Source organism: Pseudophryne corroboree, chromosome 7, assembly GCF_028390025.1.
Source record: "Pseudophryne corroboree isolate aPseCor3 chromosome 7, aPseCor3.hap2, whole genome shotgun sequence".
Lineage (NCBI taxonomy): Eukaryota > Metazoa > Chordata > Amphibia > Anura > Myobatrachidae > Pseudophryne > Pseudophryne corroboree.
In genome coordinates this window covers 37,212,862-37,228,374 of record NC_086450.1, presented here as the reverse complement: position 1 = coordinate 37,228,374, position 15,513 = coordinate 37,212,862, and the positions used below count along the sequence as shown (strand labels likewise).

General features: G+C 46.4%; 1 protein-coding gene across 5 annotated transcripts in view; it reads right to left on the bottom strand.

The window, feature by feature from the left end:
- PLCL1 (phospholipase C like 1 (inactive)) overlaps positions 1-15,513 on the bottom strand; it is a 480,679-nt gene that overhangs the window by 196,125 nt on the left and 269,041 nt on the right. For all 5 annotated transcript variants that reach the window (XM_063933035.1, XM_063933036.1, XM_063933034.1 and 2 more), the window contains one exon: positions 14,991-15,194. In XM_063933035.1, coding sequence (XP_063789105.1) covers positions 14,991-15,194 — 204 coding nt within the window. The remainder of the gene's footprint in view (positions 1-14,990; positions 15,195-15,513) is intronic.

Sequence of the window (15,513 nt, the reverse complement as noted above, 5' to 3'; positions counted from 1 at the left end):
CTGGGATCCCAAGAGCCGGCATTTTATCCGCATACCCAAGGTAGTTGCCAGGTGAACACATTAAGACATGGACGTACGGAAGTAAAACCACGCAGAACAGAAAGTATATTCGCACACATATGTTCATTCCAGCGCAACCACCATAACCCCGATTCATTTGGAAAAGTTACTTCCACAATTGTAAAACTTCTTATCTGTGGTTGGGATACGGTCATTAGGTCGACCAGACTTAGATCGATAGTCATTAGGTCAACCACTATCGGTCGACATGCATTATGCCGACATGGTCACTAGGTCGGGATCCGGTCTGAAGATCGACAGTGTCTAGATCGACAATGTTTAGGACGACCACTATAGGTCAGCAGTCACTAGGTCGACAGGGTCAGAAGGGCGACATGTTCTAGGTCGACAGGTCAAAAGGTCGACATGAGTTGTTTTTTTTTTAAATATATTTTTTTTCTTTTTCCACGTTGACTACGAATGGAACGGAGCGGAACGAACCATGCGAGGGGACACGGTGCATTAATTGGGGTTCCCAGTCACTCTACAAAGAAAACAACACTTAAAAAAAAAACAAAAACTCATGTCGACCTTTTGACTTGTCGACCTAGAACATGTCGACCTTCTGACCCTGTCGACCTATAGTGGTCGACCTAAATATTGTCGACCTAGACACTGTCGATCTAATGATTCACACCCCACTAGGTCGACATGGAAAAAGGTCAACATGTGTTTTTCATATTTTTTTTCTTCATTTTTTCAACTTTTTCATACTTTACGATCCACATGGACTTAAAATTGTGAATACTAATCTTGCCCGAAGCATGGCGAGCGAACTCGGTGCACTAATTGGGGCTCCCCGTCACTTTACGAAGAAAACGACACCAAAATAAACAAAAAAAAACTCATGTCGGCCTTATTCCATGTCGACCTAATGCGTGTTGATCAATAGTGTTCGACCTAATGTCTGTCGACCTAAGTGTGCTCGTCCTAATGACCCATACCCCTGTGGTTACCCCTATAAGCCTTTACGGCTGGATAAATCATACCCCAAAAATGACAGGGAACCTGAAGATGGAAACATAGGGGCAGATGTATTAACCTGGAGAAGGCATAAGGAAGTGATAAACCAGTGATATGTGCAAGGTGATAAAGGCAGCAGCCAATCAGATCCTAACTGTTAATTTACATATTGGAGCCGATTGGCTGGTACCTTTATCACCTTGCACATATTACTGGTTTATCACTTCCTTATGCCTACATCTGCCCCATAGTTACTTTCCTAGGTGTAATGGGGCCTCATCCCCAATAGTTATGAAACATATAGTGCTGGCGGCTTGGCTGGTATAATTAGGACAGATGACCAGAGTACGCCTGTAACAGACAATCAAATACTTCCCATTAGTTGCATTATTCCTTTTATAAAGCCTTTATGTTGCTTTCAGTTGGTAAGTCATCTGCATTGGCTCTCATTGCCTGGATACTGCAGAGCATCCCGCAGGCAGCCGGCATCCGGGAAGTGACCTATTTGCTGCTCTGCGGGTTAGCATTATTTAGACAGCAAGGATAACACACTCATTATAAAGCTGTCATCGGCTCACGCTGGCTGCTCTGCGTGTGTGATGTGTGTTTATAGAGCTGAGTGGAGCCCATATATATTTTTAGCCAACCGAACTGGGCATAGCGCGAGCTATTTTCGGCAAAGGCTTGCCTTGTTCTGCAGTGACGCGGTTACTCGTTAGCCCTGTCTGGGAGGAGACGATGAATGATGATGCAGAAGCATGCAGGTCCGGCAAAGTGTAAATAATGAAGATGTACTAATTACGGCAGGTAGCGCAGCGCGATCATAGCGGCACGCTTGATGCGTCTTGCATGGGAGTGAAATAAAGCAGGCTAATAGCCCCCGCAGCACGGATAATGGCATCGTTACAGCAGCACGCTCCGCTCTTGTCAAGACAAATTTCATACTGAGGAATAATCAAAGTGCGAGCGCCACTCGTCTTCCCTTTTAAGGTATCTGACACGGTTCATTGAGGAGAGGACAGAAGAGAGAATAAGGCGTGCAGCTTGCTAAACATCCGTACTGAATTCAAAGTCCAAACTGTTAGAGGTATATTTACCGAAGCTTCTAACAATGAGAAGTGCTGATGTCGCCCGTAGCAACCAATCAGATTCTGCTTTTCATTTTCTAGGATGCAATGCAGAAATGATAAACAGAATCTGATTGGCTGCTATAGGCAACATCACCACTCTTAATTTTTAGAAGCAATTTACCCCCTAGAGAGGGAGGCGGTCATTAGGTGGGCAATAACGATGTCGATATTCGGAATTTCGACACCACAATGCCGACAGTCATGATGTGGGCATTGTTGAAATGTCAACAGGAAACATCAACATCATGAGAATGCCGGCACTGTTCGCAGCGTCGACACCTGAAATGTCGACATGTGAAATCCTGACATTTTCAGAACGTCATCATTAGGGTTAGACTGTGGCATGGGAGGGTTAGGGTTATGCTGCGGCTGGGGGGTTTGGCACTAGGGGGTGATTATGGTGTGGAATGGGAGGGTTAGGGTTATGCTGCGGCTGGGGGGGGGTTAGGCACTAGGGGGTGGTTATGCTGTGCGATGGGAGGGTTAGGCACTCGGGAGTGGTTATGCTGTGGGATGGGAGGGTTAGTGTTATGCTGCGGCTGGAGGGGGGGTTAGGCACTAGGGGGTGGTTATGCTGTGGCATGGGAGGGTTAAGGTTATGCTGCGGTTGGGGAGGGTTAGGCACTAGGGGGTGGTTATGCTGTGGGGTGGGAGGGTTAGGGTTATGCTGCGGCTGGGGAGGGTTAGGCACTCGAGGGTGGTTATGCTGTGGGATGGGAGGGTTAGGGTTATGCTGTGGCTGGGAAGGGTTAGGCACTAGGGGGTGGTTATGCTGTGGGATGGGAGGGTTAGGGTTATGCTGCGGCTGGGGGAGGGTTAGGTATTATGGGGGGGTTATGCTGTGGGGTGGGAGGGTTAAGGTTATGCTGCGGCTGGGGAGGGTTAGGCACTAGGGGGTGGTTATGTTGTGGCGTGGGAGGGTTAGGGTAATGCTGTGGCTGGGGAGGGTTAGGCACTAGGGCAGTGATTTTCAACCTTTTTCAAGTTGCGGCACACCAGCCAAGATCTTAAAATTGCCAAGGCACACCACCAGTAACACTCCCCCCCACAAAAAAAACCCACACATTGGCCCACACGGGGATAAAACACACACATTGGTCCCCGCGGTAATTTAACACATTGCCCCCCCCAGTAGTGCCACACATTTGCCCCCACAGTAATACCACACATTAGCTCCCACTGTAATAATACAGATTTAAAGTAATTCCACACACCTACCCCCATATTAATTATGCACACCTGCCCCCATAGTAATTATACACGCCTGCCCCATAGTAATTATACACACCCGCCCCATAGTACTTATACACACCTGCCCCCATAATAATGAAACACACCTGCCCCCCAGTAATGCCACACACCACACACCTGCCCTCCATAGTAATTATACACGACTGCCCCATAGTAATTATACACACCCGCCCCATAGTACTTATACACACCTGCCCCCATAAAAATGACACACACCTGCCCCCCAGTAATGCCACACACCACACACCTGCCCTCCATAGTAATGCTACACACCTGCCCCCCCATAATTCCACACATTGCCTGCCTGCCCCCACCCACTGTAATTACACAGATTAATAATATATATATTTTGATATACAGATACACAGTACCTGTACAAAGGGAACCTGAAATATTTCCCTCTCAGTGGGGAGAAGTGAAAGCAGGCAGCACGGAGCGAGGAGCAGCAGTGGGCGGGCAGACATGAATGTGACGGCCTGGGTAGCATAGCGCTGCACTTCCGTGAAAACAGGCCTGCTCTCACGGAAGTGTAGCGCTGTGCTACCCGTGCACTGGGTTAGTAAGGGCGGCGGAAGTCATCTGGCGGCAGCGGCGGGTCTCTAGCGGCGCGGAGGGCACCTCTGGCTGGCGGCAGCGGCGGGTCTCTAGCGGCGCTGAGGGCACCTCTGGCTGGCGGCAGCGGCGGATCTCTAGCGGCGCGGAGGGCACCTCTGGCTGGCGGCAGCGGCGGGTCTCTAGCGGGGCGGAGGGTCCCTGGTGGGTCGGGCGATGGCGGCACACCTGGCAATCCCTCGCGGCACACTAGTGTGCCGCGGCACACCTGTTGAAAAACACTGCACTAGGGGGTGGTTATGCTGTGGGGTGGGAGGGTTAGGGTTATGCTGCGGCTGGGGGGTTAGGCACTCGGGGGTGGTTATGCTGTGGAATGGGAGGGTTAGGGTTATGCTGTGGTTGGGGAGGGTTAGGCACTAGGGAGTGGTTATGCTGTGGGGTGGGAGGGTTAGGGTAATGCTGCGGCTGGGGGGTTAGGCACTCGGGGGTGGTTATGCTGTGGGATGGGAGGGTTAGGGTTATGCTGTGGCTGGGGAGGGTTAGGCACTAGGGGGTGGTTATGCTGTGGGATGGGAAAGTTAGGGTTATGCTGCGGATGGGGAGGGTTAGGCACTAGGGGGTGGTTATGCTGTGGGGTGGGAGGGTTAGGTACTGGGGGAGGGTTAGGCACTAGGGGGTGGTTATGCTGTGGGGTGGGAGGGTTAGGGTTATGCTGTGGCTGGGGAGGGTTAGGCACTAGGGGGTGGTTATGTTGTGGCGTGGGAGGGTTAGGGTTATGCTGTGGCTGGGGAGGGTTAGGCACTAGGGAGTGGTTATGCTGTGGGGTGGAAGGGTTAGGGTTATGCTGCAGCTGGGGGGGTTAGGCACTCGGGGGTGGTTATGCTGTGGGATGGGAGTTTTAGGGTTATGCTGTGGCTGGGGAGGGTTAGGCACTAGGGGGTGGTTATGCTGTGGGATGGGAGGGTTAGGGTTATGCTGCGGATGGGTAGGGTTAGGCACTAGGGGGTGGTTATGCTGTGGGGTGGGAGGGTTAGGTACTGGGGGAGGGATAGGCACTAGGGGGTGGTTATGCTGTGGCACTAGGGGGAGGTTAGGGTTATGCTATGAGAGAAGGGTAAGGCACTGGGGGGGGGTAGGGTTAGGCTCTAAGAGGAGGGTTAGGGTTATGCACTAGGTGGAGGCTAGGGTTAAGCACTAGGGGGAGGCTTAGGGTTATGTAAGGACAGCTTTATATTTGGGTGTTTCTCACTTAGGACCCCCGAGTCAGACGGATCTCCATGGACAGGGGTAAACCGAGAGTTGTTGTGCACAGAATAAGCACAGGTGCACATTTTTCCATTTGCCTGTCTTATTCTGAGTCGGACAAATCTGTCTTTGTGTGAAATTGGGCATTTCGGGAGGGCGACAATGCGAGAGCAGAGAACCGTTCTGTCTTGTAGGAGTGACCTAGGAATGGCGTGGGCGGGCATCTAACGCTTCCATTAAGCTGGAGAGTTTACGGCAGCGACATGAAATCAACAGGCAGCATGGATTTCCACTTGCCGATGTACGGACCATCCCATTAGCCCTACAGGTTATTGCATTAGCACAGGGTAATATACAGTAACAGCGACATTGTGTGCTAGTCAGTTAGCACCTTAGCTTTTGGAAATTGGCCATCACTCTTACCTAATGCTGGTAACTATAGATCTAGATGTTTAGTGGATGAAATCTAGTGTCACCTGAGGTTTCCAGAATTGAATATATCAACTATCGTCCTGTTATCTACTGTTAATATGGATAACCCCAGATTTGGATAACTACTTAATAAGGATTTTAAATTTGTTTCTATAAACCAGGAATAGTATTTGTATGTTCAGTTTTGCAGTGTTTAATATACACCTGATAAAGATGGAAGCCATACTTGTTCATAGACTCCATATGTAATTGACATATGATAATCTGTTTCTAATTGTTTTCAGCTTAGTGCTGATACAGGAAAAAGTACAAGGCGTTGTACTTTGTTTAAACCCATATTGTGAAGTTATGACCTTTATCTAAGATATATTTCATGGTAATTTCCTAGCAGAAATATAATGTCAGCAGCTAGACATGTAAGCTTCAAATGGTATTTGTCAGTTTGCGGTATAGCAGGTGTGAAAACATAACCAGACAAATGTATGTCTCAAGCTTAGCAAAAAACCCCAGTTACCCCACTTAAAAGCACATATAGGAATTTTAGACGTTACTAAGCATATTACATATAAGATAGGAGTTTATTAACCAATAGGATTAGAAAGTATGTTAACCAATAGAATTAAAGAGGCCATTAACCAATAGAATTAAGCTTTGTGTAAGAAAATTACGACACTGTATGCAAATGTATATTTCTTTATAACATACTGCTTTCAGGAAATAAAATCTGCTCTGTAATTTTTACTAATCACACGTGGCTAGTTATTACAAAGGTTACTTTGTTTTCTGGTCACTGGCTGCAGCCGTGAATGAACCTGATGCTGACTGACTGAGTGCGTGCTTGAACTTGGATCAGCGAGGGGTGCCCTGTCCTGGGGCTGCCTTTAACACACTCATCAGCCATAACACCTGCCTAGTATTGTGTAGCTCCCCCTCACGGCGACAAAACAGCTCTGACCCATCGACGCATGGACTCCACAAGACCTCTGAAGGTGTCCTGTGGTATCTGGCATGAAAGACGTTAGCAGCAGATCCTTGAAGACCTGTAAGTTGTGAGGTGAGGCCTCCATGGCTCGGGCTTGTATTTCCAGCACATCCTACAGATGCTCGATCAACCAGAGATTTGATAAATCTAGAGGTCAAGCACCTAGAGCTCTTTGTCCTGTTCCCCTAAACCATTCATGAACAACGTTTGCAGTGTGGCAGGGCACGCTATCCTGCTGAAAAATGTCACTGTCATCAGGGACTACCGCTGCCATGAAGTGGGTGTACTTGGTCTGCACCAAGGTTTAGGTGGTATGTGTCAAAGTAACATCCACATGAATGCCCAGACTCAAGGTTACCCAGCAAAACATTGTCTAGAGCAGAGGTTCTCAAACTCGGTCCTCGGGGGCACACACAGTGCATGTTTTGCAGGTAACCCAGCAGGTGCACAGGTGTATTAATTACTCACTGACACATTTTAAAAGGTCCACAGGTGGAGCTAATTATTTCACTTGCGATTCTGTGAGGAGACCTGCAAAACATGCACTGTGTGGGCCCCCGAGGACCGAGTTTGAGAACCTCTGGTCTAGAGCATCACACTGCCATTGCCGTGGTCCAAGTTCTGATGCTGACGTGGACTGCAAACTACAGGGGTGGACATGGGTTAGCATGGGCACTCTGACCGATCTGCAGCTATGCAGCAAGCTGTGATGTACTGTGTGTTCTGAAACCTTTTTATCATAAACATAGAATTTGACGGCAGATGAGAACCACTTGACCCATCTAGTCTGTCCCTTTTTTGAACATTATTTCTTTGTTAGGAAATCCTTAGGTCTATCCCACCATGCATTTTTAAATTGCTCTCCTGTCTTAGCCTCTACCACCTCTGACAGGAGGCTATTCCCCTTATTCACTACTCTTTCTGTGAACTTACTGTACCTCCCTCAAATCTCAGTACATGTCCTTGTGTTCTAATCCTGCTCTCCTTGAGAAGAATGTCTCCCTGCTGGACCTTGTTAAAACCCTTATATTTTAAAGTTTCTAACAGGTCCTCCCTTTCCCTTCTCTGCTCCAAACTATACATGTTGTACATTGTTTAGTCTCTCCGGGTATGTTTTGTGATGTAGGCCATGCACCATTTTAGTTGCACTTCTTTGTACAGTCTCTAATGTATTAAAATCTGTCTTAAGATATGGCCTCCAGAATTGAACACAGTATTCTAGATGAGGCCGTACCAATGATTTATACAGGGGCATTATTACATCTTTCTTTCTGCTGCTGATTCCTCTCCCAATGCAGCCAAGCATCTGACTAGCCTTCCTCATTACTTTGTTACATTTAACACCTGAAATAGTGACTCCTAGATCCCTTTCCTCCTCAGTAGTTTCCAATATAGGGGGTCATTCCAACCCATTCGCAAGCTGCTGTTTTTCTCAGCGGTGCAAACGGGTCGGTTCTGCGTATGTGCGGCGGCCGCAATGCGCAGGCGCGTCGTTGCCCAGTGACAGCCGTCGCTGGGCAACGACAAGAAGAACAAAGGACGGCGTTTCGGGGCGTCAACTGACCATTCTGGGAGTGGTGCGTCGAACGCAGGCGTGTCCAGGCGTTTGCAGCCTTGCTATGTAAAAAAAATCCTCCCCCATAGACGGCGTCTAGTTGATCGCACGGGCAGCAAAAAGTTGCTACGTGCGATCAACTCGGAATGACCCCCATACTTTCTAAACTGTAATTGCCACGCTCTTGACCATTCATCAGTCTACCTAGATCCTTAATCACTTGTTTTTTTTTTTAATAGTCTATGATGTGGGACAGTGTCAAAAGCCTTACTAAAATCTAGATAAGCTACAGTATATCTACGGTCCCCCTTTATCTGTTACTTTAGTCACCCAGTCAAATACAGTAAGTCAATAAATACATACATATATTTGTAACAAGTGTTATGCATATTTAGATATATTGGAAGGTTATGTTTTTATTGATGTACTTATGCCTTATTAAATGATCTAATATTTTGAATGTGCTCTCTTCTTTATAATTATTTGAGATTGAAGTAATAAATAAGTCAATAAGATTTGTTTGACATGACCTTCCCCCCAGTGAATCTATGCTGTTTGGTAACTTGTAACTTGCTGAATTTGAGATAATCTGCAACTCTTTCTTTTAATAGTGTTCCATCAATTTCCCTACTAATGATGTAAGGCTCACTAGTCACTAGTGCTTATATTATTTATTACCAGTTATTTATATAGCGCACACATATTCCGCAGCGCTTTACAGAGAATATTTGACCATTCACATCAGTCCCTGCCCCCAGTGGAGCTTACAATCTATATTCCCTACCACATGTACACACACACATTCACACTAGGTTAATTTTGTTGGGAGCCAATTAACCTACCAGTATATTTATTATTTAACCTACCAGTCTGTTATTTTCTCTCAGGAATCCAGTTATACCTTTTACAGCAGTTCTGTGTGTCTGCAGTTGCTAATATTGCTATTACTAAGTTTCCGGATGTTTGCTGACACCAATTACTCCGTGGGTTGCCTGGAAGTAGACCATGCTCCTGACTGACACCTGTCCTGACCTCATTCTTGATCCAAGACTTTGATTTGTACAGTATTGTGCAAAAATGTCAACCGCAATTCCCCTGTGCACACTATACTCTATATATGTTGTCTCACACATGCGTTTTAGCCTCTGTGTCTCCAATATTCTCCTGTGGTGCCTCAGTCTAAGCATGACACTGTAAACACAAGTTGTGGAGCAGGTCTCTGAGTGCTGATGAGCACGTCCATCTCTAGGGGAAATTACACTGATAAAGGCAAACATCACAACTATCCAAGTTGTAGGGGTTGGCAGGAAATTTGGTCCAGACTGCAGACGTCATAGCCACAGACCCAGGCACCTGTCATTGGGGTTGCCCCGATTCATCTGCGTAGCAACACTAGTCTGCTGTCAGTGTCAATCAGATGTGCAGAAAGAGGAAACTTTTTGTTTGCTTTCTCATTTGCAAAAGAAATCCTGTGACATCACTGTAGTGACATCACCAGCAGAGAGTAGATTCAAAGTAGCAGAGAGACTTTTATCAGGTCTGATCCACCTTTTCACATTATTAGATCCATGCAAACTGTATCCTACAGAAGCAGTTTCCTCAGTTCCAGGTAAAGAATAATTAAATGCAGGAAAAACAGAAGATCGAACAAACTTTAAACATGATTCTGAAATGGAAGCAAATATTTCCGTAGATGCAATTCAGTACGCCACGGCTGTGCGAAAACATGCAAATGTCGCAGCTGCTGGGATTTGTACGGAGACACCCACTGGCGGTGACTCAGATATGAAGCTTGCTCGCGACAATGCAACCATCGGAAACACATCAGTCGATAAACTTCTCAGTAATTCTGTGGTTCCTGTGCTCTGGACTTGAAACTTAGTGAGGTCACCTGGTCGCGTTTGGTGGGCCCATATTTTGGCCAAAATTATGCCAAGCACCTCAAATTTACTCTATGCTACTTTGCAGCGTTTACTATAATTACTCTGATTAGCAGTGCTTAGTATTTGGAGTGTGCAACCGCATTTTCTGTGTGAAACTACAAGTCTCAGCATGGTAGCACCTCTCATTGGCCCTTATTCCGACCCGACCGCACGTTGCACTTCTTTGCAGCGGTGCGAACAGGTCTGGAATGCGCACGCGCCGGGCAACGCCGCTGGCAGCTAAGAAAGCGGTCGCAGCGGCGACCGCAAGAAGATTGACAGCAGGAAGGTGTTCCGGGGCGTCAACTGACCGTTTGAAGCCATTTTCGGGGAGTGGTAAGAAAGACGCAGGCGTGTCCAGGCGAATGGAGGGCGGATGTCTGATGTCAAAGCCGTGACCATCATCGCTGGACCTGTCGCACAGGGTAAGTATGTCCAGGGCTGGTCTTGTTTTGTGTGAAACTTTTTTAGCATAGCAGGACTGCACAAGCGATCGCAAAAAGTTACTTGGTGCGATCAACTCGGAATGAGTGCCCTTATGTTTAGAATTAAGGTGTACAGTGTAAGGCCCCACTATGGGATCCGGACTCCAGGTCGACACCAAAAAAGGTCGACACACCTTAGGTTGACACCAAATTGGTCGGCACGTTAGGTCGACATGAACAATGTCGACATGGGAAAAAGGTCGACCTGAGTTTTCAATTTTTTTTATTTTTTTGGACTTTTTCATACTTTACAATCCACGTGGACTACGATTAGGAACGGTAACCTGTGCCAGGCGCAGCGAGGCACCTTGCCCGAAGCATGGCGAGCGAAGCGAGCCATGCGAGGTGACGCGGTGCACTAATTGGGGTTCCCGGTCACTCTACGAAGAAAAAGACACAAAAAAAAAACACCTCATGTTGACTTTGTCCATGTCGACCTTTTGTTCATGTCGACCCAAGGTGTGTCGACCAATTGGCGTCGACCTAATGTGTGTCGACCTTTTTGTTGTTTACCTGGAGTCCCAGACCCCCCACCATATGGGTGGTCTTCAGTATGCCAGCACACCGGCACCGGGATCCCGACCGCAGGCATACCGACACATATTCTCCCTCTTGGGGGTCCACCATTCCCGCAGCGTGACGAGCATTGCGAGCCCGCAAGGGGCTCATTAGCACTCGCCCAGCTGTCGGTATGCCGGTGGTTGAGATCCAGGTGCTGGTATGCTGGTCCCCGGCCACTCATACTATACCCCACCATATAACCCTATGGTCATGCATCATGGCACTCAGAAGAGGTCAGACCCATTGTAACGGTGTTCCAAGCTGTGTCACGCCCCTGAAATGGTCATGACACGCCTCCGTTTGAGTGCCCCAACATTACCGCCGATAAGTGCTCATTGACTGTCAATCACTTTGCCAATACATCCACAGTGCGATCGCTATCACAAGACCGATCTGATTAAATGAATTTCCCTTTATTTAATTCCTTACACTGTATATACGTACAGTATACAGTGCCAGCATACGCTACTGCACTTTTACAATTAGTGATAGACAAGGAATGACGTGGGCCCTGCTAGCACAACACAATATGTAAAACAAAGGAATAAAATGATGCCATCGCCAGAGAATACTGATAAGACACTGAATGCCCTTTGTCCCTGTGACATTATCAGAGCCTGCCAAAGACAGGAAGAAGCAGCAATAACAACCCTTCCTTTCATCCCAGTATATCTAAAAGCTCTGAATTGGAAGTGGAGTGTTAAACTGCGCACCCGTCGCTCTGTCCAGGGTCAGTGGTCATAGCAGCAGTAGCTGTTGCAGCATCATGTGGTCCCTGGGAATCCATCAGGACACAAATACTGCAGCACGGGGACAAGATACCAACTCAACACTGTGTTAACTCTTAAATAAGTTTATTTTTACCTAACTTGACCATGAGCTAGGCCCATTCACCCCCTCCCACAGCACAATGTGGTTTTGACAAGTTTTGCACCTTCTACGCCTATATTGCATGCACAGAGTGTAAGGTGGATAATCAGCCACGTGCAATAATTCTACCAATGCACCCACCCCTATCTATATGCTTGGTTTCATAGTGGTCACCCACCACTCTGCTTAGCCCTCGGTCCCATCTACAAGCCATCACTAAAGTCAGTCTACTGTACATGCCTTATTACCACCCATTTACACCTTTTCAGCTGCAAGAGATGCAACGGAACTGCATACAACTGTGTGTCACCCCTAGCTGCGCGTGCTCCGCTTTGTAGCAAGAGTAATGCTAAAAAACGCATCTGCTAAATGGACGGACGCGCAACACTGCGTTGGCATCTCCATCTGGAATTACTCCAAACCCTGCACCAAAATGCGCAAACAGTTACCTCTCCCATTTCCCTGATACAGCATTACATACTGTATCAGGAAAATGCGTGGAATAACTCATTCCCATCTGGATAAAGAACTACTAACCGTGCAATAACCCCAAGCACGCGGGAAGGGTGAACGCTGTGTACGGTACTCTCTAAAAGAGATACAGTGTCTTTTGGATGTACACTTTTGTTGTGCATACATTAGCTGCACATTTGTTTTAATTGCGCACGGTCACAGCAAATTATAATAATAATAATAATAATAATAACAACAACTTTATTTATATAACGCTCTTTCTCCAAACAGGATTCAATTCACCTGTTCACGCTCTAAAAGAGAACAAATCTTCATATACTGTATGTGCAATAATCCCTACAATGCTGGTTTACAGCACCCTAGAAAGGCTAATAAAGATTACAGAACACGCACAGTTCCATTACATTTGCAGAACAAACAACACCGGCTCATCTCAGCAACAATAAATCCTAATATATAATATTCTAAGCAGCCTTCCAAAAATCCCATCGCCAAGATCTTCTAATAAAGGGCTTCAGCTCAGACTGTGAGGAAATCAATGTTACACTTCTTCAGACCGGCATAAATTGTTTCCGAATATCAGGGACACGTATTTGTAGGATAGAAGGAGGATCATTTACTGCTGGGCCAGGTAATGCGGAGACTTAAAACGACAATGGCTCGCTCTGCAGACAATGCCGTACACTACCTACTGTAGGATAATTTCCTTATAATGTTGCTGGCAGGGAAAGTAACACAAAACGAGTCCTCATTTCATGCAGGCTATTCCGTGTATTATTTAGCATTACAAAGGAAACGGGTTTTATTTTCTGAGCTTTATTAATAAATAAATTGGAGAACAGGGGTGAAGGAAAAAGACGTGCTATCCCTGGCAATCAGGTACTGCTCAGATGTTATTTTCTAAACTAGTAAGATAACAGGATTCTGTGTTGGATAAGCCGGGTACACACTGGGCGACCTCCCCTAGTTAGCAATCAGCGCTATATCACTGATTGCTGTTTAAGGGAGAACCCCAGTGCATAGACACTGAACGATATTGATGGACGATATCGTTCAGTGACATCACCCCCCCCCAAACTTCCTGAACATGCAGCTCAACAATATAGTTAACATTGAGCTTCATGTTCGGTAGATCATGGATGAACGAGAACGACCCGTGGGTGCACGCATCGTCCATCCATGCACACCTGAAGGATATGAACGATAGATCCTGCAAAAAACAATATATAAGCGTTATGGTAAAACTTACCCTTGTTAACTCTGTTTCTTCGAAGTCCATGGGATCCACACGGTTAACGATGGGGTATGGCTACTGGAGACCAGGATCAGGCACCGAACAGCTAAGCTTGTGAGCCTCCCAGGATGCACTGGGCTCCTCTCCTCATATACCCCACCCACATGCTCATGCACTTCAGTTTTTGTTTGGTGCCAGCAGGAGCCGGTCACCGCTAGAATAGTGGGGCTGCATCCTGCAGCTCAAGCTTGATTATTTTACTTATCATTCATATCGTCCTCTGTTGTTACCCAGTGTGTACAGGGGTTCAGTATGATTTACCAATGGACACAATACTGATGGTCATAATACTGACAGCCATTGGCCTACAGTGAAAACACCGACACTGTCATAATGCCGACATTCATTATGCCAACATGTTCAAAATGACATCAGTCAGAATACCAACATTTTGAAATGCCGACATGTTAAAATACCGATATGAGTTTTTCTGGGGGGGTTTTGGTCAATGTCGACACGGATGCTGTCTAAGTGTACCGCGTCCGCTCGCAATGCTTCGGGCACACTATTATATTCCCCCTCCAGCTCCACTGGGATGGTAAAGTATGAACAAGTCTGTTTTTGCCCCCCCAAAAAAATTAAAAACACATGTCGACATTTTGAACATGTCGACATTTCAAATGTTGGTATTCTGACTATGTCGGCATTTTGAACATGTCGGCATAATGCATGTCTGTATTTTGACAGTGTCGGGATTATGACCGTCGGTAAATCAACTGCTACCCGTGTACAGGGCTTTGCTATGGGTTATAGTAACGTTATACTGTGCTTAATTCGATACAATCTATTTTTGCAGTGACCTAGAACGGGTGTTTTAGTGTTATCTATGGGTAACTGCAAGGTTGTTCAATGGTAAGAATTTTTTTGGTGGCTTTCTAATAGTAAAAGCTTCTATCTAGATATGAAATCTTTGTTCCATTTCTATCCCGACGGCCCTGATGCTGACTCACACACAAGACCCATAATGGAGTGAAGCGATTATTTTGGTACTGCGCAGGATAAAAACTTTTACGGCACAGTGTACACACACAAGATGCTGTTGCGGATGGGACTCGTGGCAGCCATTTTTTGGGCTACATCAGCGTTCTCGAGTTGTCTCATGAGTATAATAGGTGCATGTTACACTTTGCATGTTCTGTGTAATCTTATAAAATGTTACATAGCCGTCCAAAACACAAACAGCATTGAATCATATCGGAGCGTTGGGTACCCACCATGTCATAGGCGCTGAGCAGCTTTTTCTGAACATCGGGCACCGCCCCTATTGGTTCCAGACAAGGATACGTGTCTTTCATGATGAGGGTCACCGAGGGTGTGTTGTCGCTGTTCACAAGACGTGACACGAAAGACAACGTGCACTGTTTCAGGGTTGAGCTGGTTGGAAGTCCGCAGAGTTCCTTTAGCGACACCAATGCATTCTAGCCAGGGGGCAAACAGAACAATTATTTAGCACAATTATTTTTGGGAGAAGAGTTTTCCCGTGGAGAGTAGAGAACCCCTCCCGATTACGGCAACATCACCCACGTATTTCCCATATCCTCATTAAATCGCAAAGTGACATATGTAATTAAAATGTAATTGATTGGATTAAACAGAATTTTGCATCTCATCAGAAAGAAGAATGAGTTTTCCGTAAAGATCTAATAGGATACTGAAAGAGAGATCATGGCTAATACTCGCCCCATGAGGAAAACTGAAACCAGTAAGAGAAAGTACGGCCGCATACAGCTGTATACT